We start from the raw sequence: 27,863 nt of genomic DNA on the forward strand, positions 1-27,863 counted from the left end.
CACCCCCTATAATTGACCGGGTGAAGGCCACTGCAGTTGCCCCATTTGGCAGGTGTGGTCTTAGGTTTGGTGTAGGCGTTTATGGGATGGTTTTCGCCACATTTAAAGATTTATAGTCAGGTTTACAAAGCTGAATAAAGCTTACTTTATGAAGCTTTACTTTTGATCCGTATTTATGAAGCCGTATTTTTGACATCTGTGGCACTGACCTGATGAAGCTCGTTTCCTCGTAGGTGATCTGGATTCCATTGATCGATGTCAGGTCATATATGTTTTATAGGAGTTTTGAATCTTCCCAAGAACTAGTAGTACCGAGCGTTTGTCAGTAAGTAACATTCTGCTGACCTTTACTGGTGGTAGTCCGTGGTAGCAGAGATCTACTGCTGTCTCTCGCTGAGGGAGAATGTATGATATTGGGTATTCTGGGCATCAATAATTTCAGTTAGGTGACGAAAATCACCCACTGTGGCGGGCTGAATTTCAGTGCCCTCGTCGACGTTCTTCGCCCATGATTTTTTTTATTTTTTCGTCTCTCATGATTGCTACTTGAGTTGTTTACTTGTTCTTCTCCCCCCACCCCAAGTAATTGGAGGCACTTTCTCTTTAGGAGAACTAGAAGGGTCATCATGGATGTCATCCTCCATCCGGTCATCCTTGCGTGTTTGTTCCGTTCTATGCCCGTGTACTTCCTTAAACTCTGCTGTGCGTGGGGAACCATCGCGACTTTGTTTGTAAACAGAAACAAAGTCGACAACTCCGAAATATCACAGAAAAAACTACATAATTCATTACTCAAATCGCTACCATCCGACAATTCACAAAAACTCTCTGACCTAAATCCTCATCACGCCCCCTCATATTTTTATTGCTTAAGTCAATAACTATTATATCCACCAAGTACCTGATTATTTTATTTATTTATTTTGGCTAGATGGGCGAAGCAAGAATGCTTTTCATATTCCCCTTTATCTGTAGAAGGAAATGCACGGATAGGATGTTATTTAACTAGCAATTGCTAGTTAAAAAAAGCCTCAGTTAAAACTTCATTGGCGGATTATTTTATGTTTCTTCTCAATGGTAGATATTTGATGATCCTTTATTTAATGGAATGGTATTCTTTTTTTGATCAAAATATTTATATACTACTTGTTCTTATTTCTTCTCAGTACAGACTTTCGTATCATTCTTTACTTTTTTTATTACATTTCTCAGAAATCACATTCATATTAGAAAACAAATCGAACTAAATAAATATGCAAATATAACTTCATTCAGCATGAATCCGGTTTCAGAGAAAATCCACTAATGGCTATTTCTCCTTCTTCGAGCGATGCTTTTATGGCACGGAAGCCCAGCTGAAAGAAAAAGAACATCAGTTCATCATTCATTCTTATTTATATTCCACCATCCTCTACGAACTAGACTCAATAGTTACAAACTACGTAACTTGGACTGGTGTATAAACTTATGATTACCCGTACAGGAAACACAGGACTGAAACGACGCAGCTGTGAGGTAAAGGTTGAAGTTAGTCTGTAAGGGAAATGTCATATCTTCTGTGCATTGTCGAGTTTTTAGGGACGTTTCTGGTGTACCGCTTCAAACATGTTCTAAGGTTGTTTATGCTTGGAGAGGGTAGAGCTAAATGTCAGTCCAAGCGGAGAGATTGTAGTACTCAGGATAATGATAGTACGGGACCTGGGATCGCTTTAAAAAAAAAAAAAGAAAGAAAAAGAAAGATAAGAAAAGAAGTGAAAATTTTGGCATTTTTAAGTCCCTTTAAATATTCAACATGGGAAGCAGAAAGAAAAGTAAAATTTAAAATATTGTTTTTATATACACCTTCTGTTCAAAAAGAAACCGAACGTTTCAAAAATAGAAGAACCTATTGGCGCCACCTGTTGTATCTTTTTGTCGTCGAAAGCGGAAACCTTCATTAGTGTTGTGTCAACTGTTTATGACATTTGCTTCATTAGAAGCCGAGTTACAGTGCCAAGAGTGACAGTGTGTTTTGACGAACGGTCGGAAAATGAGTTTCAAACAGAGAGCTGCGATTAACTTTTATGTTAAACTTGGTACAAATGAAGCATCTGATGCGTTTCACCGAAACGCATCAAATGCTTCATTTGTAAAGTCGTCCAGTAATGTATGATGCACGGTACGTAACAAATGCTCTTACAAGAGAAAAAGATCTTCAGAAAGGTTGAATTTGCCAAAGTTATAAAATAATTAGTTAAAGAGATTAACTTGAATCCAGGCCGCAAAGGCAACTGTATGAATACGATGATAGCGTCTGTCGAGAAACGTATTTAAAAAAAATCAAAGCAAAACAAAAAATGCAAACCAAACAGGATGATCAATAAGTTTGTTCTAACACTGTTCAGGAAAATCGGTCATGAGTATACATGCAATTTACAGACAAAAAAGTACTGTTGTTACTGGCAGTGGAAGGCAGATGGCGTTGATCGTACTAGTGTCCTTCTATAGTGGGACACTCAACCCAGCTATATGCCGGTTCCAATCCCGGATATATGGGGAGGGTTCGGGAAAGCAATGGTGAAGTATCCTGTAAAAAGGATCTCACCAGGACATTTCATAGCAAGAACTCAACATGCTTCAGACATGGATACCAACAGTAAACCACCCGCGCTGGATGGTAGCCTACAAGTGACTGGGGAAGAGCAGAGGCTTGTGCTTAGTAGGCAAGGAGTGTATGATGCAGTTGGTTTAAATCCTACAGGAAGCCAAAGAGTTGATGGTGCCCACGATGAAAGAAACAACCTGCGCTGCGCTGCACTATATTTTACCAAATTAGAACATGGAACGTCAGCGGCATGTCCCTTGGAAAACTAGAAATTGCGAAACGTCAGATGAGCATAAACAAACAAATCCTGGGTATTAGTGAATTACACCGAAACAGGAAATGTTCAGTTTCAGTCTGACAAATTTACAGTCGACTATTCAGGAAGCGACAGTGTTAGAAGAAGGGAAGTTGCCTTCATTACAAACAAATAGGGTGGAGATGGATGTGTTGAGAATCACAAAGCACATAGTGATCATATAATATCCATCAGCCTTCTTGGCAAACCAGTCAACATCTCCATACTGCAAGTTCACGCACCAACTTCAGAATGCAAGTGAAGTTGAATTAGAACAGTTGTACGATGAACTTCAAAATGCTGTAAACCAAATGCAAAAGAAGACCTACTATACATTATGGGCAATTTTAACGCAGAAGTAGGCGAAGGGGAAGATTTAAGAACAGTAGGCAGGTTGGGGTTAGGCGAAATGAACGAAGTTGGTGATCGTCTCATACAATTCTGCCAAGAAAAGTACTTTGAGTATAAACACATGGTTTATCCAATCTAAATGATATTTCTACACATGGATCTCACCAAATGGGTGAGGTCTACCAGAACCAGACTAACTTCATTTTATGCCAACAACTTTGGAAAATCTCCATCGCCTTCGCAAATACACTACCTGGTGCTGATTTCAGCACAGACCATCAACTACTAGTGGCCAGAATGAAGCTCAAAGTGTGCAAGAAATAGAAAGACATCGACCAGAAAAAGTTCAGTGTCAACAGGATATCACCAATGTATGCTGCGGAAGTGAAGAACAGGTTTGAGTTAGTCAACCTTGACGAAGAAGACTGAGAGGAACAATGGCGTGAGATTAAATATACTAGCATCGAAATTGCTGAGAAATATATGTCATACCAAAAGCCAAGGAAACCAAACAAATGGTTATCTGACAACACCATCAAAATAGCTGATCAGCAAAGAATGGCAAAAGCTAAGAAAAGCAAAGCTAGGCCGAGACAAGGATGAAGTGAAAAGTTGAACTTAGCTTTCCAACTTGAAGTCAGGAAGGACAAGGAAATATAGATAAATGAACAATGTCAACACCTACAAAAAGCTAACAGAAAGGGACATACTGGAGCCCTGTTTGCTGAAGTGAAGATGATGCGATCCAGTTTTTCTGCACCACAAGTTACAGTCAGGGAACGAAACGGAAAACGGAAATGAACTGAGCAACCAGCAAAAAATCAAGAAAAGGTGGAAAGCATGCACAGAACTATACGCCCACCCGACTGACCAACAAGAAAACAATGAAAAAGCCTTATGGACAGAGAACCAAACGACTTGGAAGGAGAAGTAGTTTGGGCCATGAGAAAAATGCCAAAGAAGAAAGTCTCATTTATTGATAGGATAACTGCAGAACTCCTAAAACTAGTGCCAGTCAATATTATCACAGCTCTGTGGCAAGAAATATGGTCCACTTGCAAATGGACTAAGGCCTGAAAAAGATAATATTCATCCCATTGAAAGAAAGGTGATGCCAGAGATTTGTCCAATAGCACTTATTTCTCATGCAGACAAGATTCTACTGAAGATTATCCAACAGCTTCTACAGCAGCTCATCAATCAGGAGCGACCTGACGGTTTCAAGAAAAGGTGAGGCACTAGAAATCACATCTCCACATCAGATGGATCATTGAAAAGACCAGTGAACACCAGAAAGATCTGCACATGCATTTCATTGATTACGGCAAGCTTTTGACTGTATAGAGCAGGGCTGTCCAACCTTAGGTAATCCGAGGACCGCATCACAATGCGTATCTAGCAATTTGATGGTAGCAGCGATACAACCTCGATAGCTGTTCCTCATGAGCGCCCGGAGCATGCGCATTGGAATAAAACAGTGTAAGAACGCTTCTTTGACACATCGAACATTTGAAAAACACGTGGGTATATAGTGGGTATATACATCAAATAAAATTACCAACATCGAGATTATCGATTAGTGATAGAATTAAAATATCTAATACTTATTTGATTTAAATTATTTTATTTTTTCGCTTGCGAAAATCAAAACCTACAGGAGGGCCGCATCCGGTGCTTTGGACAGCCCTGGTGTAGAGCATGATAAGCTATCGGTGGCTCTGCATGACCTTGGTGTCCCATCTCACCTAATCAAGCTTATTAGATCGCTGTATATTGATCAGGAAGCACAGTGCGAACACTTTTATGTGACAGATTGGTTCAGGATCACCAAGGGCGCGAGCATTGGCGCACCCAGGGAGGGGGCCAAGGGGCCCTGCCCCCCACCCTCCAAAAATATTTTCCTAATTAAAATTATTTATTTATTTTTAATTTATGCTGTGTCTTCTATTTCTATGCTACTTATGAATTGGAGATCACATAAGATGGGAATACCCCAAAGCACTTGGGAATCCCGGCCGCTGTGAATGCAAAGTGAATGAAGTCGTGCTCGGGCGCTACTTCGTTTGCCCAAGTCGGGCCAGAGGAGATCACGGGTATCATGTATTGGCGATCACTGCAGATGCTGGGTCATAGCTCGTATGCAACTCGTCCCCCTCCAAGATTAAATCCTGAGTGCGCCATTGGGTGTGAGGCAGGGATACATTTTGTCCCCATTTCGTTTCAATCTCTATGCTGAAGTTATCGTGAGGAAATAAGACATGGACTCATCCAATATCGGAGTGAATATAGGAGGAAGAACTATAAACAACTTGAGGTATGAAGATGGCACAACCTTATTGGCAGAAAGATAAGAAGACCTGCTAAATCTAATTTTGAAAATCAAGAAAGAAAGTGAAAAAATGGAGCTTCACCTTAACATAAAGAAAACAAAGGTCATGACAATAGCAGGTAACGGAGAAGTGAAGTTTAAAATCAATGACTAAGGAATTTAATCAGTTCAGGATTTCATCTTCCTTGATTCAAAAATTGACCGGGATGGCAGATCCATCCCTGAAATCAAGCGTACGTTTACTTTGGGCTGCACTGCAATAATCAGCAGGAATAAGATTTGGAAAAGCAAAGACATCGTTCTAAATACCAAAAGTAGACTAGTCACGGCTTTAGCATTTCCCATAATGACGTATGGGGCGAGAGATGGATAATAAAAAGAGATGACAGAAGAAAAATTGGTGCGTTTGAAATGTGGTGCTGGCGGAAAATGTTAGAAATACCATGGACAGCCAAGGTGACAAATAGAGAAGTGCTGGAGTTGATAAAAACCAGCGACATCACTGGAAGTTAAAATCACTAGACTATGACCAACTTACTTTGGCCACGCCATGCTTGCCAACTGACTGGGAATCTGTGAAATTGGGAATGGTCAGTGGAATCTGAAGATGGAACTGACAAAGAACAAGATGGCTCCACACAATTCTAACGGATACCAACATGAACATCAAACTGCTTCTTTCAGTTGTTTGATGTTCATGTTGGTATCCGTTAGAATTGCAGGACAGTATGGAGAACACTTGCCTGCAAAGGTACCAAGAGTCGGACAGGACTGAATGGTTAAATCATCACCAATCAAATACTGTAATAGGGGAGACGGTGAGTATATGCGTAGAGGGGTGGAGAGCCTTCCCATGATGACTCCTTGGAACCTCATATAATAATAAATGGGTAAATATATTTAAAATCAATTAAATATAAAGTTGCTCGTTTTGAGCATGTTAAACGATTTTTGTTTACGATTGTTCTGACACCATAAAAATTCTCCTATCTAACAACTATATTAAATATACTATACAAGCTACGAGCGGAGTCGGAATACGACTTACCCTAAGTTTATCGTTTCCGAACTCAAACTCAACTTGAAGAGTCTTCCATTTTCCATCTGTCTCCTCATTCTCGAGCACATCTAATGTTATGTCCTGCTGGTCGTATGCCATGACGGAAATCTGCCAGGGGCCAGTTGTATACACACTGAGGGATAAACACACCTTGCGTGAAAACTGAATTTCAAACCAACGGCTCATCAGCATCCCACGACCGCGAGAGGAAGTGCTGGTATCAAGGTACATGAAATAACCTGCAGAGAGAAAATGTGTGATTAGAGAACATTACATTAACAAACTACGGATACCACTTAGGATGATATAATTGTTAATATTGTCTTATAATGTTATCTGAACAAATCACCTGATTTCCGAGCCTTAGACGAAATATCAAATTAAACAATGTGGAAAACCATCCAATGAAGGTTGTAAACTAATAGGTTAAAGATAAGGCTTGATTTTTATTACGCTCTGTTAAAATCCTCTGAAATACGTATCATTTCAGAGGATTCTTTAAAATTGTCAGTATAAGTGTAAAATTGATTTTACAGCATTCTTATCCTTATAAGGACTGGCCTAAATGGGCGAAGCAAGAATTCTTTTCATCTTCCCCGTTATCTGTAATGGACAGTGTAGGGATAAGGTGTTATCGGGCTATTAAAGCTCTGATCATGGCAGGAGGATAACAGCAATAGCTGAGCCTCAGTTAGAACTTCATTGGCTACAGCATTGCCATCCATTACCCTCCAAGGGTATTATTATTCACCGCATCTTACGGTCGATTAACTACTTCGCAAACCACAGACATATTATTAATGAGATAAGATATAATCTTTAAAATAGTGTATATAAAAATACGTTGCGTACTTTTAAATAAAATAAAAAAAATTATATTTAATATATATATATATTTATTTATTTACTTATTTATTTAATTATTTATTGAGCTTATAGAATGCAGTTGATTTTGGTGAAGCTCTTTGGTGGATTTAGTATCACAAATTTGAGATATCAAAATCTAATTACAAAATAAGGTTTTGATTTCAAATGCACTGAAATGATAATTGTGTGCCACAGGAATCTTAATAAAGTGTTAACTATTTATGGATTTTTTTCCAAATAAAATACAGTTATGACAAAAATGTAAAAGTGAAGAAATGCAAATAGATAATTCTTTATTATGAAATGTTGAAAAACTTATAAAAGCGTTTTATTATTATTTTTAGTTATAAACCGAGAAAAACATGGACCTATCATCTCTTTCTACACTAATTATGGAAGCTACCAAATCTTTTACAAGCTCATATTTACAGACCTAGAAGCTTTATACAGATATCATAGGTCCTTAGTTGCGAGTGCTTCGCCTGTATTATATATAATTACTATATTATAATAATAATAATAATAATAATAATAATAATAATAATAATAATAATAATAATAATAATAATTCAATTCATTCCCACTGCTTGCACTCACAACATCCAATGGCAATCCATTCCAATCACTGATCACGCTAAGAGATAAAAATCTAGCCTTCACCGCGGCACTCATTCTTAGCTTCCAAGGATGCTCTCTTGTCCTTTTCTCACCCTCCATAAATTGAAAAATTCCATGAATTGAAATCCTGTATAACCCTTTCAGAAGTTTGTAAGTCTCAATCATATCACCCCCTCTTTCTCCTGTTTGCTAGTGTTCGCAGTCTACAAATTCTCAACCTGCCTTCATAATCAGTATTCCACAATCCTGATATAATGTTTATCCCTCTCCTATGTACTCTCTCCAATATATCAGAATCACAAAGGAAACCAGGAGACCATACCTGCGCACAACAGTCCAAGTGAGGTCTTATCAAGCCTTATAAAGAGGCAAAACGACATCCTTATCTTTACCGATTTATTCATCCAGTGAAGAGATAGAAGTGAGGTCAATGTCGAGTACACCAGGTTGATAGCTTTTAACAAAATGGACGCTCATTAGTTGATCAACCTCTTCTGCACCTAGAACCCTCACTCCATCTGCATTTAGAAGAATTATTCTTTCATATTCATTCTTTCTTTTACTTGCAGCATATCGAGAGTAAACTGTTTATGGGTTCTCTTTGGCAAGTAAACTATCTTGTGGGTTCTCTTTAGCACGCAAAGCCAGTTTCTTTTCATATTCAGGCTATTTTTTTCCGTACAAGAGTTATGATTATTCTAGACTTCTGCTTATAATTTTCATAACGGACATCATCCTTATGCACACGGTATTCTTTCCACATCTTCCTTTTCTTACTAATCTCTTACTTTATATGATTACAAATCCATTTGACTCCTACCCTATTAATTCTTCGAACTCTCTGGACACACTCTGTTATTGCATCATTTAAGTATTGTTTAAATGCTTCCCATGCACTTTCGATATTCTCCCCATCCAACAACCGATCCATTCCACTGAACTTGGTACACTCCTCAGTTGGCAGAATAGTTTATCTTTAATTGAAACGACCTCTCACACTATAATCAAATCTAACACTTTTTGACCTTGAGTTCCTTCTCTCACATGCTGCTTGAGGAAGTTGTTCCCCCACAGCTCAATAAATGCATTTTCATTCTTCTCGTGAGATTCTATTGCTACCCAATCATTTTTATTACTCTTTTCGCGCTCATCGTTTTTATTTGGTGATGCATTTCTTCGTCACTAGCAACCGATCCACCAGATCTGTAACAACACCCCGCTAAGTAATTTGTCTTATTAGATTCCACCTCACATCAGATGGCTTCAAACTCACTGCCAATGGTTGAAATATTGTTAATATTAGTAGTAATAGAATCATCTGTCTCAACTCTAACTGGAATCAACTTTTCTGATATCATTAGCAGCACACCCCCTTCTCTCTCCTATCCTTCCTAAAAATACTGTGTCCTTTCCACTCGATACCAGTTAGTATGTCCGATTCTGATAGCCAGGTCTCATTAATGCCTAGAATCTGAGGTCCCAACATATTGACTAAGGTAACAAACTCTACCCATTTTTTTTTCTGATACTCCTAGCATTCGAGTACAGACATAATAATCTATCTTCGTGTTCTTTGTACACTCGTGTCTGCAGTCTGCATGATACACAGTTGGACAACTGCAAGTGAGTTAACAATTGTCATAACTGAGCAGGAAGGTTATTCCCCTTTGAAAAATAAATTTTAATTCATGGTAGAACAGACAAACTAATCATTAACAATTGACAATTGACATTTATGTCTTTAGGGGTGAAGCAAGATGCTTTACATATTCCCCGCTATCTGTTGTGGTTGCAGTGAAGGTAAAATTTATGAGCAGAATGCTCGCCCTGATTGGGCATGGAGATTATGCATCACTAAAGGAGGCCAATATAGCTTCTGGTCTTCTGTATTTGAATATGTCCGTTGGATCGTATGCTGTAGCTTGTTGAACCAAATCGTTGGGATGTGTGGACGTCTTTAGGAAAAACTTGGTGGCTAAGGATCGTAGAAAAGAGACGATATAGGGAATATTTGTGTCTCTGTGGAGTTGAATGTTTCTAGCATACCACGGGGCATTCAAAATCATTCTCAGGCACTTGTTCTGCACTCGCTGTATTTTGATGATGTTAGCATTAGAGGTGTGGCTCCAGGCCGGAGAGGCATAGGTGATTATAGGACGAATCGTCAACTGGTATAGCTGCAATTTGATTCTGTTGCTGAGCTTGCTATTTCTATTAATTAACGGATAGATCTGTGCTATGGCTTTAGATGCCTTTGTGCATGCAGACTTGGTGTGTTGATTGAAAGATAGCTTTTTGTCGAGAATTACACCCAGGTAATTTGTTTCTGACTGCCAGGGAATTTTAATATTGAACAGTAACAAATCTCCTACAGGAGACATTGGCCTTTTTGAGAAAAGAACGGCTGAGCTTTTCTGGGGGTTGACTTCCAATCTCCATTTAGAGAACCAACCCTCCAGCTTTAGAATGTTTTCTTGACGCTTTCTGGTAATGAAAAGGGGTCTGAGAGATCTGGTTAGTATTGCCGTATCGTCTGCATATAGGGCCAAAATGGAAGTCATCGGACTGTGTGGGATGTCTGACATGTATACAGAGAACAGCAATGGAGCCAGCATAGATCCCTGCGGCACTCCAGCAAAGATGTGGCGCTGGGAGGATGTAGAACCGTTGATTTTTACTTGCATTGATCTATTTTGAAGATATGAGTGGATTAAATGAACCATTTTAGGTGAGATGCCGGCTATCATTAACAAATTTATCAGCTGATTTTTAATTAAGTGAACTATAATTATAACTATTAGGTGTATTAGATATTTTACTTGCTCTTAACTTTTATCTAAACATATAAATAAAACATGATAGAAACTTTACCAGTATTTTAGATTCATAAAGTTATATTATAAATTCAAAAATATCTTTAGATGAGCTTTGAAGAGGCGCCTTAATCGAATATTATTAGTGGACATTCTATTGTGTGTTTTAGTTTGTTTATTTATTTATTATTATATTTTTGTTGCTATAAATTTAGAGTAATAGGTATTGTGTTTATATTAAGCACACCTGAAGAAGGGAATATGATGTAATAATTTAGTTAATTAATGGACTTACCGCTTTTTCCTCCCAATTTCGTTCTTGTTCTTGTAAAGAAATCAACACCGGGATCATCAAAGGGCTCCGATTCACAGTGATCCCACTGAAAATCGCAGACGTATTTAGACATTGAAGGCGGATCCCGACGTTTCTCTCCTGGATAAACATAATTGTAGAACTGTTCAAATTTACATTACAATACTAAATATTATTTGTAATTTTGTTATTGAAAATTATAATGGGTGTATAGAATGGCAACAACTTTTATCCTTCTTTATTTCAAATAAACTATAATTTTTTTTCAATTTTATAAACATCATATGAAATAAATAAACATGTATATAAATATTTAAAATAGCATGCGTTCAGTTACACTCACCAAGACATTGATATAACTTATTAATTCGCCTTTGATCACTCAGTGTCAATTTGGTCTTATTTTTACTTGGTGGTATTTTTACTCCAGGCGTCTTAGGTTGCACTGTCTTGGACCCGTCCTTGCTGAACGAACATTCGTCGATCATCATGATGGAGTTGTAATCAAAACGCTCGTCGAGGAGATTGTTTTCCCACGTAAGAAGCTTATAAAAATTTACTTCCATACCTGTTAAAGAAAATGCAAATGACGCAGTTATACATACGTACTGAGAAATAGTCACAGAATAATTTTCAGATGCTAAGTTTAGTTAAAGCAATTTTAGTTTTGATATCATATAATCGATGAGCATTATCTACTCCAAGAGTTCGCTTTCCTGGATAGATTTTCAAGTAATAATAATAATAATATTTTTTTTATCTTTCACACAGTTTATTATCTTTCGAAGAAATTACATGAGTGTAGGGCACATATTTTTACACGTTATTAAAATAATTATAATGAGGACAATATAATACTGTAATTAATGTTAAAATCAATATTCCTAACAAAAACAGTTTGCAGTTACAGTTTGATATAATAATAATAATAATAATAATAATAATAATAATAATACTTTTTTATTTTATTTATTTTTTTTATTGATCTCTCAAATATTTACATATTTAAAATAATCATCTTGAGTAACATTCAATATATTATTTAGTTCAGCACTAAACGCTGCATATATACTTCATTTTCTACAATGATGAGATTTCAATAATAATGATGATGATAACATAATGTTTTCTTTTTTTTATAAATAATAATCATAGTAGTAATTTACAATTATATAATTCACAGTTGCACAACTTAAATAATATTACATGTTACGGTTCACTTTTTTTTTTCTTCGAAGTTTGAGAAAGTGTGATTATACACAGCTACACATATACAATTGAAATATTATATTTTCTAAATTGCACAAACATACTAATTGAGAAAGAAGGGAAAGAATGATTATACATACAAATTTCTGCATTTGCTTATAAGAATTACTTGTAGGAGAGTGAGGCAAGTTAATCCCACCTACTTCGAAGCTTGGGTTAGCTTTTATGAAGAGAGTGGATTTAGCCTTCACTATTTGTGTTGTTGCTACTGTTTATGTATGGGATGTAGGCATTGGATGCTGGTGATTTGTGATGTGTATATTAGTGATAATGGTATATTAACTTTGTTGGTGTATTTTCCAGAGTTTATTTTAATGTTCTGTAGTTATCTACGTGTTTTAACTTTCTTGGTAGGTTGTTGAGTTGCGTGGGTATCTGATATGATCTCACAAAAGAACCGTATGAGTTGTTGAAGGGTGCGGGGATGTAGAGAGTTGTTGTAGGTCGGGTTATACGATATGTGTCTCTGTTGTTTCGATAGATGATGTTGAAGTAATTTCTTGTTAATGTGATGTAGTTTTTCAGGTTTTTAATGCTCAGAATTCTGTGTAACGCCATGTGCTTGTCGGATATTAGTTGTTGCGTGTAAGGTGTCCAGATCACTGTTGACACGATTTTCCTGAGTAGTGTTTCTAATTTTGTTGGATGGCTGTTTGATGTATTTGCATAGACTGTTGTTCCGTATCTGAGTAGGGATTCGCAGATACCGTGATATAGGAGTTTTTTATGTTGGGTGGAATAATGTCTTTAACTTGGAAGAGTTTTGCTGCGACGATCAGGAGTTTGGTGTGTGGGTATTCTATATGTTTTGTCCATTTAAGGTGGGAATCTATGTAGAGACCGAGGTATTTTGGTGTGTTACAGGTTTGATTTCGGTACATTGGCAGGTATTTTTGTTGTTAATGCAGCGGTATGTGTGACAATGTATCGATAATGATGCGGGGTGTATGATTCTTGGGTTGTGTACAAACATCTGTGTTTTGGTGCCGTTGATTAGAATTGCGTTTTGGTGGAAGTATGTTGTGATTTCGTTTAGGTCTTGTTGTGCTTTCCAGAGAGCTGTGTTGATGTCTGTGTGGATTGCTAGTAGTGCAGTGCCATCTGCGTATTGAAGTATTTGACTTCTTATGGCTACGTTATGAACATCGTTGATGTATATGTTGAATAGTGTGGGTGATAACAGGGCACCTTGAGGTACACCGTGTTTTACTTGTATACTCCGACTATGACATGTTCCTATTTTTGTTACTTGTGTTCTGTTTGAGAGGTAGTTCTTGAACCATTTATGCAGTGTTTATTGAGTATAGTTTGGTGAGTAGTATGTCATGTTCAAGTGTGTCAAATGCTTTGGTTAGGTCCAGCTGTACAAGGACGGCGTACTTGTTTTTGTCGAGAGCTTTGTTTATTGTGTCGTCGATGTCTTCTAATAAAGTAATGGTGCTTTTTGTTTTCTGAAAGCCGTATTGGTTTTGTGCGATGATGTTGTACTTCTGTAAATAGTTCTGTAGTCTGGTGTGTGTTATTTTTTCTAGGATTTTTGAGATGACTGGTAGTGTAGCTATTGGTCTGTAGTTCTGAGTATCGTTTCTTTTGCCGTGTTTGTATATTGGCGTAATTAGTGCAGTTTTTAGTTGTTGTGGAAAATGCCTGTGTCGAATATTATGTTCACGAGTTTCAAAAGTATTGGATTTATTTGTTCAAAGTGTGTTATAAGGTCTGTGAGTCTTATTTTGTCTATTCCTGGAGTGGTCTTTGGTTTCAGTTTTAGGATTGCTTCTTTCAGTTCCTGTTTTGTTATTTGTGGAAAATACATCGTTTGTTGTTGACTTTGTGTCGGTAGTGTTTTGTCGATCTTGGTAGTTTGTCTTTTTTGAGTTGTGTGATGTTGTTTGTGAAAGCATGGTTGAATGAGTTTGCTAGTTCCTTTTGTTTTTTGTCCTGACCGAAGATTTTTGTAATAAAATCTTGTGCTGAAATTTTCTTTTTTCGGGTTTCTAATTCGTTGAGTGTAGCCCATGTTTGCTTAATGTTGTCGTTATATTCCATGAATTTTTGGAAGTAGTATCGTCTTTTTGCCCTACAAATTTTTGTTGTTAGTTTATTTCTTGTGTTTTTGTATAAGGTTTGTAAATGTGTGTTACTGGGTGACTTTTTAAGTTTTTTTCATAGATTTTCTATTTCAGTAATAGTATTTAGTATGTCGTCATTTATCCATGGATTGTTTTCTGTCATTCGCCCCGCCCGTGTAAGTTTTGTTGCTTCTTTGTATATTTCTGTGAACGTTAGTTGAAAATTCTCGTATAATGTTACAGGATCATTTATTTTAAGTAATGAATTCCAGGTCTGTATTTCTTACTTGGTTATCGACAATGCTCTTTAGTTTGATCGAGTTTTGTCGACTTTTGTGGTGGTGGGAGCGGGGGGGGGGGGTAGGAAACGTAACAGAACGAAGTTGAGACAAAGTAGTGATCGGCAATTTTTACGTTAATTACTGATGATGTATATGTATGGATGGGAGCCCGTATATTGATATGATCAATGCATGATTGTGTTAGTGAGTTATTGAGTATTTCTTCTCTTGTTGGGGTGTTAATGGTAGGGTTTATGTTGTACTGACTTAGTATATCAAGATATGTGTTAGTGGTTGACGAAGCGTGGTCAAGAGTATTTACGTTAATGTCTCCTATTAGGATGAGCCTGTGTGTTGTACGTGGTTTGATGCCACTTAGCCATATTTCTAACTCGTGAAGAAAACCGAGTGGATTATTATCTGGGGGTCTGTATATTGTGTTTATTGTGTATTTGATACTATTGTGGCTATTTGTGATTTCCAAAATTTGTGTTTCCCCATGTTAGAAGTTAGTTTGTTTTTCAGTCACATTGTATTTTTCTTTGAAAAATTCCACATTGCCACCTCCTCTTTTGTTTGGTCTACATAAGTTGCAGGTTAGGTAATTATTTATGTTTGCGTAAATTTCTGTGTCATTTATTGCAACTTCGGTTAGTATTAGCGCATCTATATTTATCATAGTATAATTGACCTGTGTTATCAATGTAAGCCTGTGACCTTGAAGTTTATGTTGTCTGAATGGATTAGTAGTTCGCCTATGTTTGAGATCTCCATTATATGGTTTTTAAGTCATTTCTAGTGTTGTTCTTAAGGATGTGAAAAGTTAGTGTTTTATATTGGTAGGCTGTGTAAGTCGGATTCACTTGTAATTATGTATACTCGAGTTTTCATTCTTTCTCAAAAATATCTGTGAATTCTTAGTCCACAGGAACTTGTAGTTTTTCTCTGTTTTTGTCTTCCTTGCTTGGTATAGAAGATGTCTGAAGTATGGAGTCCAGTGTTCCGTTATATAGATTGGCGTTGGGAGTTTCTTATCAGTTAGGACCGTTGTTGTCGGCCTTGTTTTCTTGCTTGCTGCAAGAATGGAATCTCTCAGTTGGTAAAACGAGCGATGATTGGTGGCGGTCTCTCTTTGTTTTTTTTGTGGGCCTCGGTTAATAGAGGTGATGTCTGTGGATGCGAATTGAATTCCAATTTTGCTGCTGATCAGTTGCATTATGTTACTTAAGTCTTCTGTATTTCCTTTCGTTATTCCCTCAATTTAAAGTTTTTTTTTTCTTTCTTTTTGTAGCATGTGCTCCATTTGACACTTGAGTGTGATTACTTCTTTCCGCAATTCTTAATTTTCGCGCTTGAGTGTTTCTTGCGTTTCTATCGTTACCGTTAATTTTGTCTTTATTTCTCTCATGGTTCCTAACATTACTTCAGAGGTCTCGTTATTGAACTGTATGTAACGTTCATTCTCCTCAAATTTTTTGTTGATTTGTTCCACGTGTGTATTTAGCAAGTCTTTCACCATAAGTTTAAATGAATGAAAGTTATCTGTAATTTTAGGATCCGGAAGCGGCTTACTTTGATGTGTGTCGTTACTTTTCTTTGGTGTCTGGTCTTTGTTCTTCATTTTCTCACGGTACTGTTGACATTGCTAGTCGGTCCGTTTCGCGGCTCCTTTTGTTTTCCATGTGCTTTCTGAGATCCCTGAACAGTGGAAGTGTTGTATTTTGTAACATCCGGAACAATGCAGCTGTCTCCTTCATCGCTTAATGGCTTATTGCATTTGTTACAGCTCATTGTGCTTGACCTTCGCTGTCTCGGTGACCTTTAGACTTTCTTCCCGTTAGCGACTATAGTGCGACTTTTAAAATGGCGACGTCCTTTTTTCTTCGTTTGAAAATGTTATGGGTAGAATAATAATAATAATAATAATAATAATAACAATAATAATAATAATAATAATACAGAATTTGTTCATTTAACAATGAGTTATATATATATATTTATTTATTTACAATTATTTAATAATTGTAATATATGTGTTATAATTATTAAACAACGATTTAATAAATGTTTTTTTTTGTTGTTGTTTTTAATCTTGGATGAGATGTAATTTCTCAGCTTTCATCCTCGAAGCTTACTTGTAAGCTTATCTGAGGATGACACCAGTTAGTTATTATTTATTGGTTTGTTTGCTGTGTTGGGAAGTTACGAAATCCAAGCTATGTTTAATAGGTTTGAATTCCACTGCAGCTGTTGATTGTAAAATTCGCGCACGCCGCGAGCACACACACATACGATAACTTGGAATGTCTTGATGCGTCGCTGAACTCGAAGCTTGAACGAATATATTGTGTTTCATTAAGTTTGTATGGTATTTTGGGTGCGATTTAATAATAATAATAATAAAAACAATAATAATAAAAAAAGTTTATCATACACAGTATCTGCATATATATATATATATATATATATATATATATACAGGGTGTTCGGGATAAATTTGACAGTTTCGTAAGGAAAAAGAAAATCTTCTTTGTATCTATTAAATTTAATGAATTGACAAAAAAACATTACAGGCAGAGTTAATTACAATACTATCAACAAGATTTACTCAAAATAACCACCATTAGCATCGATCACAGCTTCAATTCTGCTTCGGAACCTCGAACAAGCTGATGCTACAGTCTCCCTGGGAAGGGCCGCAAAAACTGTTTTAATTTTATCCATTAACTGGGCTTTTGTATTACTGGAAGTGCGATTGGTGTCTTTTTCAACTGCGCCCCATACAAAATAATCCATGGGGTTAAGGTCTGGGGAGTTTGGAGGCCAAACATTTGGACTGGTGAAGTCGTAGAAATTTTCAGACAACCATTTTTGACTTTTCCCAGAGGTGTGGCAAGGGGCCGAATCCTGCTGCCATACATACGGCCTACCATTGGCTACCCTTGTTATCCAGGGCTTGACTACAGTTAGCAACTCCACGAACAAAGCCCGAATTCCAATGCCAGGGTTCTTCAACACCTGTTCCTGCAGATTTGCGAGGAATTCTGCTGTACGAACGCAATCAGATCGTCTGCTAGGGATCTTTCTTCTTGCTACATCCTCGTAGTCACCATTGCAAGTCTCTAGTTCATGCCTGATTGTTTTTACTGTATTCAGGGAGCATTGGGCAGCAGTCGTAATATCCTTATTTTGATGGCGGGCACGAATCATCATGATACAAGTTATTCTCTTCCATGATTCAGGTCGGTTCCAGCTATCCATCCTTTCTGACATCTTGTATATGAATGAAGAAGGGTCCAAACTTTTAAATGAAGAGAAGTGTGTGTTAATACATGTAACTTACGGAAAAATATAATTAATTATAAATATGTCAAATTTATCCCGAACACCCTGTATATATATATACACACACTTCTCTTCATTTAAAAGTTTGGACCCTTCTTCATTCATATACAAGATGTCAGAAAGGATGGATAGCTGTAACCCACCTGAATCATGGAAGAGAATAACTTGTATCATGATGATTCGTGCCCGCCATCAAAATAAGGATATTACGACTGCTGCCCAATGCTCCCTGAATACAGTAAAAACAATCAGGCATGAACTAGAGACTTGCAATGGTGACTACGAGGATGTAGCAAGAATAAAGATCCCTAGCAGACGATCTGATTGCGTTCGTACAGCAGAATTCCTCGCAAATCTGCAGGAACAGGTGTTGAAGAACCCTGGCATTGGAATTCGGGCTTTGTTCGTGGAGTTGCTAACTGTAGTCAAGCCCTGGATAACAAGGGTAGCCAATGGTAGGCCGTATGTATGGCAGCAGGATTCGGCCCCTTGCCACACCTCTGGGAAAAGTCAAAAATGGTTGTCTGAAAATTTCTACGACTTCACCAGTCCAAATGTTTGGCCTCCAAACTCCCCAGACCTTAACCCCATGGATTATTTTGTATGGGGCGCTGTTGAAAAAGACACCAATCGCACTTCCAGTAATACAAAAGCCCAGTTAATGGATAAAATTAAAACAGTTTTTGCGGCCCTTCCCAGGGAGACTGTAGCATCAGCTTGTTCGAGGTTCCGAAGCAGAATTGAAGCTGTGATCGATGCTAATGGTGGTTATTTTGAGTAAATCTTGTTGATAGTATTGTAATTAACTCTGCCTGTAATGTTTTTTTGTCAATTCATTAAATTTAATAGATACAAAGAAGATTTTCTTTTTCCTTACGAAACTGTCAAATTTATCCCGAACACCCTGTATATATATATATATACAATTAAATTATCATTATTACATTTACTGTTTAGTACAAAATGATGAGTACATTAATTTTTAATTAATAATTTTAATTTAATTTATTTTCAATCAATGAAATTACTCAGAACAAAAATAAATAAAAACATAACATCATCATAAAAATTTCAATGCCGAGTACTCCTAATATTTTATTTCTTACAACACACACACACACACACCTTAGATACAAACAAAATATACCTTTTCTTTGTAAATTTTGAATTATAGCGTTTATATTTTACGCATTTGCAGTGTTTAAATTTTTTTCCTTTTGAACCCAGTTGAGGTGTAATGTATTAGCTTTCTTCCTGAACTTCTGTTTTTTTATACGTATGGTGTTCCCCACCCCCCATTCTTTGACAGTCCTTTAGAACTGGCTGAGCCCTCCTAGTGAGGGAACGAAAAAACCCGAGTTTCGGGTGAAAAACCCTCCAATACCGCATGAGAGCAGCTAACGTACCTTTAGTCCAAAGAGACCAGATAAAGGTTCTTACATTATGGACAGGAATCGAACCCAGGTCTTTCCAACCCAAAGTCTTCGTCTATAACGACTGAGCTACGGTATAAAAGCTTAAATTTTATATTGTTTTTCATTACTTTTGTAAGGTGCGTGTTTCTCGTTCATAGTATGTCCTTACGGCCCTTTATAGCTTACATTAGTTTGTGAGATTTCTCTATTCAAAAGGTAGTTTGTTCAGAATATTTGGGATGTGGACGCTCTGAGTGTCCTTTCTGTAGATATTATTATTTTTATATTTCATATAATTAGTTGTATGCCGTCTAGTTATACGGCATGTATTTCTAACTATCCTGTGGTTGGCATGAAAGTAATATTATAGAATAATAGAAGGGAAAATTGCTAAATAATACTTTAAAATATTAACTTAATAGTGACATAAGTGCTTGGCTGTTAGTATTTTGTGTTCTGACATTGCAGTGTGTACAGAGCCGATATCGTCTCATCGTCTCTTTGTTCCGAAAATATCAAGTTTTTCGTTTTCTAGTGCATAATCTGTGCAAAATGTATACGTTGACGCTGTTATACGTTGTTGTTGTTTTCACTCAGTGCTTTATATATTAATATTTTTATGTATGTAGGAACTATGACTTTTAATCTGCAGAGGTCTTTTGCCATTGTTCAGACTTTGTTTTGTAGATGATATCACATTATTATTTTTATTATTATTATTATTAAGAAATATGCTCAACCGAATACCTAATGATAATTGGCGATATAAACATAAATATTGAAACGAAAACCAGAACAACACTGTAGAATACCTAGACACGCTATCCATGTATAATCTAATACCAACAATAACATCATGTACTAGAGAATAAATATTCGGAAATACTATCCCTGCCTCCTGTCTAGATCATATCAACGTCCGAGCACCACCAAGCAATTACACTGCATCAGTCATAAAGTGCAAAGTAGCAGACCATTACTTCACCGCTCTAAACCTGCACACCAAGACAATACCCATGCAATGTCCCACAGAAGAAAAGCGACAGAAAACAATAATAGACGAAGAAATAGTCAACCACGAAATAAGAAAAAGACTGGGAACATCAGATTCAGCAGATATCTTATATAACAACATTAAACTCACACTAGAGGAAATATATAAGAAAGCTACAAAGAAAGTCAGAATTCCTTCAAAAACAACACAAAATCCTTGGATAACACAAAACTTAATCCGAGAAAACAACATGAAAACAAACCATCTGCACAAAACAACATGAAACAAACCTGGCATCTGATCAATGTGATGCTAAATTGTGTTTCAAACACCACCGCCTCAGAAATCATAAAACACAGCTTCATGAAAGACGCAAAACCTATTCAACAACAACTTTAACCAATGCTTTGCAGATTCCATCCAAGAACTGCACAGAAATATTCCCCCAATCACAAAACGAGATTCTCCACTTGGACCACAATCAAAACAGACATTATGGCTCCCAACCATAAAAGAAGCAGAACTTCTCTCTGCAATACATCAAATCAAACCAAACGAAGGCCCTGGAATTGGTGGTATAAGACCTAAAAGTAATAAAGCAACATGCAACTTTTAAGTCCTATCTTACTAAAATTAATAAACAAAATATTTAAAACATTACAGATACCAAGTATGCTAGAACGCCATAATCACACTCATATACAAACATGGAATTACAGACCCATTGCAACATTACCAATTATCAATCAAATTATGGAGCGGATCATACTGAAGAGACTCACAGCATACACAGAGACCGTTCGTATTATCCCAAAACACAATATGGTTTTCAGAAAAATAAGGGAACAACATCTCTCTTGGAAGACTTTACAGACGTAATTAATACCGCCTTAGACAAAAACAAAATTGCCATGATAGTCTTTATTGATCTAACTAAAGTATTCGATACACTCACACATCAAACCATGTTAGAAAAGCTGAGGCATGTTGGAATAGACGGGCCTCTTCACAGGTGGTTTACAAACTACCTTCGAAATAGAAAGCATATCACACGTATCGGATCAAACCGAAGCAGAGAGCTACCAGTAACCTGTGGAGTACCACAGGGAGCTGTACTCTCCCCATCTCTATTCAAAATATACACGCACGATATTAATCAGCTACCACGCAAATGTAAAATATTCCAATACGCAGACAATACAGCAATAATATCCATCCATAATAACGCAAGCATAGCCCAAACAAATATGCAACATGACATAAATCTAATCATAGACTGGCTCACGAAAAACTCCATACATTTAAACTCAGAAAAGACAAAATTGATGATATTCAGAAATCCATTGACGCGACCAGTTGATAACAAATATATAACCATCCAACATCCACTTTCCAACATAAAAAACACACAGAACAGCACAATCACCCAGGTTGAAACAATACGACACCTTGGAATTTACTTGGATGCAGATATGAACTGGAATAGCCAAATAAACTATCTACACAACATAACAACGCTATAACAAGGTATGCTTTCTGTGCACCCTAGAAATTAAATAGATTAATGTCGCTACAGTACAAAATGATAAAACTGATCTTTTGGGAACAAAGAGAAAACAACGACCTTATATACATTGCAATGTCAGAACACAAAATACAGGCAGCAAAACATTTATGTCACTATGCAGCTTTGCTAAAAAATTATTTTGATGCCAACCTACAGGACAGTCCGAAATACATACCGTATAAGAAGATCTCAGACTACTAATGATATCATATATAAATACAATAATCACTACGGAAAGGCCACGCAAAACTTCTGCATCCCAGACACGATAAACAAATTATCTTTTGAATACAGAAACCTTACAAACTACAATAGCCTGAAAAGAGTTCTAAGGACATACTACGAACAAGAAACACGCACCCAAAATACCATACAAACTTAATGAAACACAATATATTCGTTGTTCAGGCTTCCAGTTCAGCGATGCATCAATATTATATATTGATACATTTCAGGTTATTGTGTGTGTGTGTGTGTGTGTGTGTGTGTGTGTGTGTGTGTGTGTGTGTGTGTGTGTGTGTGTGTGTGTGTGTGTGTGTGTGTGTGTGTGTGTGTGTGTGTGTGTGTGTGTGTGTGTGTGTGTGTGTGTGTGTGTGTGTGTGTGTGTGTGTGTGTGTGTGTGTGTGTGTGTGTGTGTGTGTGTGTGTGTGTGTGTGTGTGTGTGTGTGTGTGCGTGCGTGTGTGTGTGTGTGTGTGTGTGTGTGCGCGCGAATTTCTCAATCATAGATTTCGTTGCTTTCCAACACAGCAAAAAGAAAGTAATAAATAATAACCAACTGGTGTCATCCTCAGATAAGCTTACATATAAGCTTCGGGGATGAAAGCAGAGAAATTAGTTTTCATCCAAGATGTATCATATGTAACCAAATGCATTATTGTACGTATCACATGTAAACCAATGAATGTAATGTATGTATTATATGTAAACAAATGTTATGTAATGTAAGTATCATATATAAACAAATGTAAGCAATGTATCATATGTAATCAGATGTATGTAATGTATGTAATACCTGTAACAAAAGTATGCGATATAATGTGATTATATCCATTGATATTGTATATACAGACTGTAAAATTGCAAAGAAACATCTGTAATGATCATTATGATTATTATAATAATATATGTTGTAAACAGTTATTGTTATTATTATTATTCAAAAAAACGTTATGTACGAGAAAGTATTTGTTATGCATAATTGTGTTCCCATAATGTATGTAATTTATCTGAAAAATAATAAAAATGTTAAAAAAGTGAGACCTCCAGGTAGCCCGAGATTGGTCGAACATACTACACACACCAGCTACCACACTTATTCTTGAATTCATTCACACTGCTTGCACTCCCAACATTCAAGGGCAATCCATTCCAAATCACGCACCACCCTCTGATAAAAAAAATCTAACTCCTACACCCTTCTTGGTGGCCTTCATTCTCTGCTTCCATCTATTGATATCTTGTGTGACCCCTTCAGAAGTTTGTAAGTCTCAGTCATATCACCCCTCTTTCTCCTGTTTGCTAGTGTCTTCAGTCTACAAATTCTCAATCTCTCTTCATAATCACCATTCCACAACCCTGATACCATTTTTAACACTCTCCTTTGTACTCTTTCTCCAATATATTAGAATCACAACGGAAACCAGGAGACCAGACCTGCGCAGAATATTCGAAGTGAGGTCTGTTCAAGGCCTTGTAAAAAGGCAAAATAACATCCTCTACAATCACCTACAAAACATAACGTAAGCATATATAATAAGGTATCTTGTTAATTAATTAATATTACTCTATTAATATTAATGAATAGATTGTGCAATCAATCGCTTTAGCACACCCAATAATAATAATTTTATAATTTTAAAGATAACATTATTATAATCGCGATTCTGGTGTATATGCGTTCTCGAAGTTCCTCTGATTATTTGGAAGCTGCCATGGAAATTAGTTGACAGTTTATATCGTAATCGTATCGCATAATGAAATTCTCAGGATGTCTCCTGTATTCATAATTTCTGCATAAAAGTTCACAAGTTATTTTTAAGGTCTCTCAATGAAGTTAGAATTCCTTGAAGATGAGATCTCGATGAAGTTAGAAGTTCATTGGGAAACCCATACAAAGGCAGTTAGTAGCATCTCACTTGTTGCCAAAATCGTTATCGTGGTCGTTGAAAATTAGGGGAGAATGCTGGTCTTGAAATTCACGCTTGCTCTTGTTATCATTCAGAGAGTGAGAAGTGTGATTGAAGTCTGATTAACAGAATAATGAATTACTGACCATTTAAAAATATATATTTAGAAATTTATGTACATTTAATCATACAAATACAACATTTTTTTTACTAATGATAATCTATCTTTTTCAAGTTAGTTACTTGAATACAAATTCTACCCCACGGTTCTTCTTTATGAACTGGTCAATAACATCGCCATAAAAAAGTTGGTTGTAACTTAATTTTCCCAAGCAACACGCACACTTATAAAGGCTAGCTGAAGCTCACTGGCTAGAGCTACGTTGACTGCGTATGGCCTGTGTTTAAGCAACAGAGTGAGATGACGTGAGAAATGGCTATGCGCGAGCATGAAATCACAGTGCTGCTGCGAGGACCTGGAAGCTCCTACAACCGAGCAAGCCAAGTTAGCTTTCACTAAACGAGCAAGAATCGGCCTTCGATACACAACGTAAAGCTCAATTATTGCCGCGCAAGCTTAAGACGTCTTCTGCCTACTAAAATAAAAGCCTAAATGGAATGCTTATAAATGCATGCATTTATTAACAAATAAATATTTCTTCTTTCTCGATTAATGAACTTGCGGAGCAAGCATAGCAAGCATGGAGAATTCGCACCTTATGAAAATATATTCCCTTGTGTGTTGACGAAAGAGGTAAGTTATTTTCTCTTTATTCTGTTCATTTATTTTATGTTAGCAGTAGTTCCGTAACATTACCATATAATTTCATGAAGAATAACATTCCTGATGTTTCGAGTTAATACTGGACTACTCTCCATTGTTTTTGAAGATTTGTTACTTTCGCAGTCTGCCATTTCCAACAATTCTCGTACTCAGATAATCCAGTTTTGTATTTTGTATTAAGCTGCTGTTTCGTATACAGTCAGGTGTTACCGCATTGTTGTATCACACAAAGATATTGAACTGGAACTGTCTCTCTAATTTGGCAGAGTTTCTTTACGACGGTTCTTAATTTCAGTTGAAGGTAGTTAATATGGCTAGTCCATCTGATATCGTGAAGGCTGGAATATATAGACTTTTGTAATTTGCATGATGGCAGAATATGGGTATGAGCACGTACATGCCGTAGCTACAATCTGTTTTATGGCAAATTATTAGCTTTTTAATAGATAGTCATTGACGTCTGAGATTTTTTAATCATAATTCAATGTGCTTTTATTTATTATAATAATAAACGAATAAAAGAACACGGTATTTTGTCCCATTACAAAAAGACAGTCACTGACTGTAGTGAACATCGGCATGCTGGTCTCAATCTCAACCAAATCCTCTCAAAGATGATTTATCGGGGTTAGAGTTTAACTCTATGTTGGCCGATTTAACTTTTGTTCTTCCATTTCTTCCGACCTTAACAGTATATTCTTTCCGTTCCTACTCAAATGAGTATTTTCCACAGAACTCCAACAGCAAAGAACTGCCCACCATATCGGAATAATATTTAATATTTATTTTCCAGGACAATACCAAAATAGATTCTAGTGCAAGCCATCAGAAACATCAGCAGCGCCATCACACTTAATAAATGGTATGATTCAGTCTTCTAAATGAAGTTCTACGATAATCTGATTTGGAGAGTTTAGAACTTGAGTCACACTTACATACTGCTGCTCTTCAACAATCTACTGTTTAGTCCAAGAGAGTTGTATTCCACTCAACAGTTCAGTCCTCGTCATTGCTTCCAATGATAATGGATTAAACGCTAGCAGCCCTTCTGTGGTGGAAACTGAAGCTATACAGTTCAGTGTGCGATATTCCAACACAGCATCTGAAAAGCAGCTCCTAGTGAAGAGGAATATCAAATGCAATGACGGAAGGTATACTCTGCTCAATAATCTCCAATTCGTTTTCGATCTGTTTATGAGGACTGCCTAAGTGTAAATTAAAAGGTCAAAATGAAAATCACGCTGATCAGATGAAATTCAGTAGTCCTTATCCTTATAAGGACTGGCTTAAAGGGGCGAAGCAAGAATGCTTTTCATCTTCCCCGTTATCTGTAGAGGACAGTGTAGGGATAAGGTGTTATTGAGATATTAAAGCTCTGATCATGGCAGGAGGGTAACAGCAATAGCCGAACCTCAGTTAGACCTTCATTAGCTACAGCATTGCCATCCATTAACCTCCAGGGGTATTGGATTGAATGAATCAATCACCGCATCTCACGGTCGATTGATTCCCCCAATCCCGAAATTCAGTATTTCCTAGCATGATTCATTTAGGAAATCAATATTTTAGAAAAATAAATGTGTCTTTATTTATTTTGGACAATATTTAAAAATCACAAATTAATTTTTTCTTTATAATAATTTAATAGTTTGTTATTTATATTTAAGTTAACATTTTGTTAGCTACAGATAGCTAACAAAATGTTAACTTCTCCCGAAGCCCATTTGAAGTTTAAATTGGAAAGATGGAACATTGGGATGCTATATCTGAAAACCAGTGTCTGGGAAACATCTGTAAAACGCACTTAACAAAAAAAAGATTGTAATATAGCTCTCTTCTGAATATACAGTAGTTAGGTAACCCTTCAACTGCGTGAACAGAAATTTGTGTTAGGGTAGTTTTGAGCTTCGGTATAGTCAATAATTCCTCAGAGAAAGTCATGCTAAACGGAAAACCTAGCTTCTTAAATGCTAAGAAAGTCAGAGATGTGATATGCTTATACTTGGTTATTTTAAGGACTGAGTTTATAAATACCTTCACATTTATAATTATAATTTATGCTGTTTTCAGAATTTATAAATACTTAAGGCTAATAAGTCAGTTAGTTGAACTATACGTGTGTGAAGTATAGCATCAGTAAGAATGTTGTAAAATATGAATGGAGACAGTCACTGTAGGCTGCTGATCATAAAAAGTTAGTTACCTGGTTTGATATTATCCCATAAGATATTCAGGAAGTGGTCTCTGTCAGAGCGACTGTGTTCATGGTAGAAACCAGCGGCATGCAGCAGTTGGTGGATTATAATTCCTTTGCTTTCGCATCCTTCTCCCAAAGAAATCACCTGCTCGTCTCCAGACATTCCTACATCAGAGGTGCAACTAAAAGAAAAACAAACTCGCATTCTGAAAAACTGCATGTGGAAGGATTAATTGTGATATAACTCCTTAGCTCAGTCACTAGCTGACAATATTCTTTTAAAAAATCTTTACAAAGAAAAAAAATTACATATGATCGGAATATACATACAGTAGTCCAGTCAAATTATTATGACCACCTCTATCGTTCTTTCGCAATAAACCATTATATCCCGTCAGGTATATTCGCATCATAGCGAAAGTCTTGTTAATCGGACATGGGCGTGATCTTTGAATAATGCATAATCGTAGTATATCGTTTAAAGAGTGATGACAGTATCCAAAGCACTGGCAATCTTGTATGATGTTCACTGCGTGCAGTAGATAAGGTGTTCCAGGAGTAGAGGGATACTGGTCAGAACAACAG

General features: G+C 36.6%; 1 protein-coding gene across 1 annotated transcript in view; it reads right to left on the bottom strand.

Annotated features, from left to right (window-relative positions):
* Positions 1-1,169: 1,169 nt before the first annotated feature.
* LOC150105198 (astacin-like metalloprotease toxin 1) overlaps positions 1,170-27,863 on the bottom strand; it is a 70,774-nt gene continuing 44,080 nt past the window's right edge. Inside the window, exons 6-10 of the mRNA XM_090395137.1 lie at positions 27,285-27,460; positions 11,574-11,798; positions 11,213-11,350; positions 6,608-6,858; positions 1,170-1,355 (exon numbers count right to left, since the gene is read on the bottom strand). Of these exons, the coding sequence (XP_090251263.1) occupies positions 1,272-1,355; positions 6,608-6,858; positions 11,213-11,350; positions 11,574-11,798; positions 27,285-27,460 (874 nt within the window). The 3' untranslated portion in view covers positions 1,170-1,271. The remainder of the gene's footprint in view (positions 1,356-6,607; positions 6,859-11,212; positions 11,351-11,573; positions 11,799-27,284; positions 27,461-27,863) is intronic.

Source organism: Typopeltis vanoorti, chromosome 7 (assembly GCF_054136105.1).
Source record: "Typopeltis vanoorti isolate ZY-2024b chromosome 7, IOZ_Tvanoo_1.0, whole genome shotgun sequence".
NCBI lineage: Eukaryota > Metazoa > Arthropoda > Arachnida > Uropygi > Thelyphonidae > Typopeltis > Typopeltis vanoorti.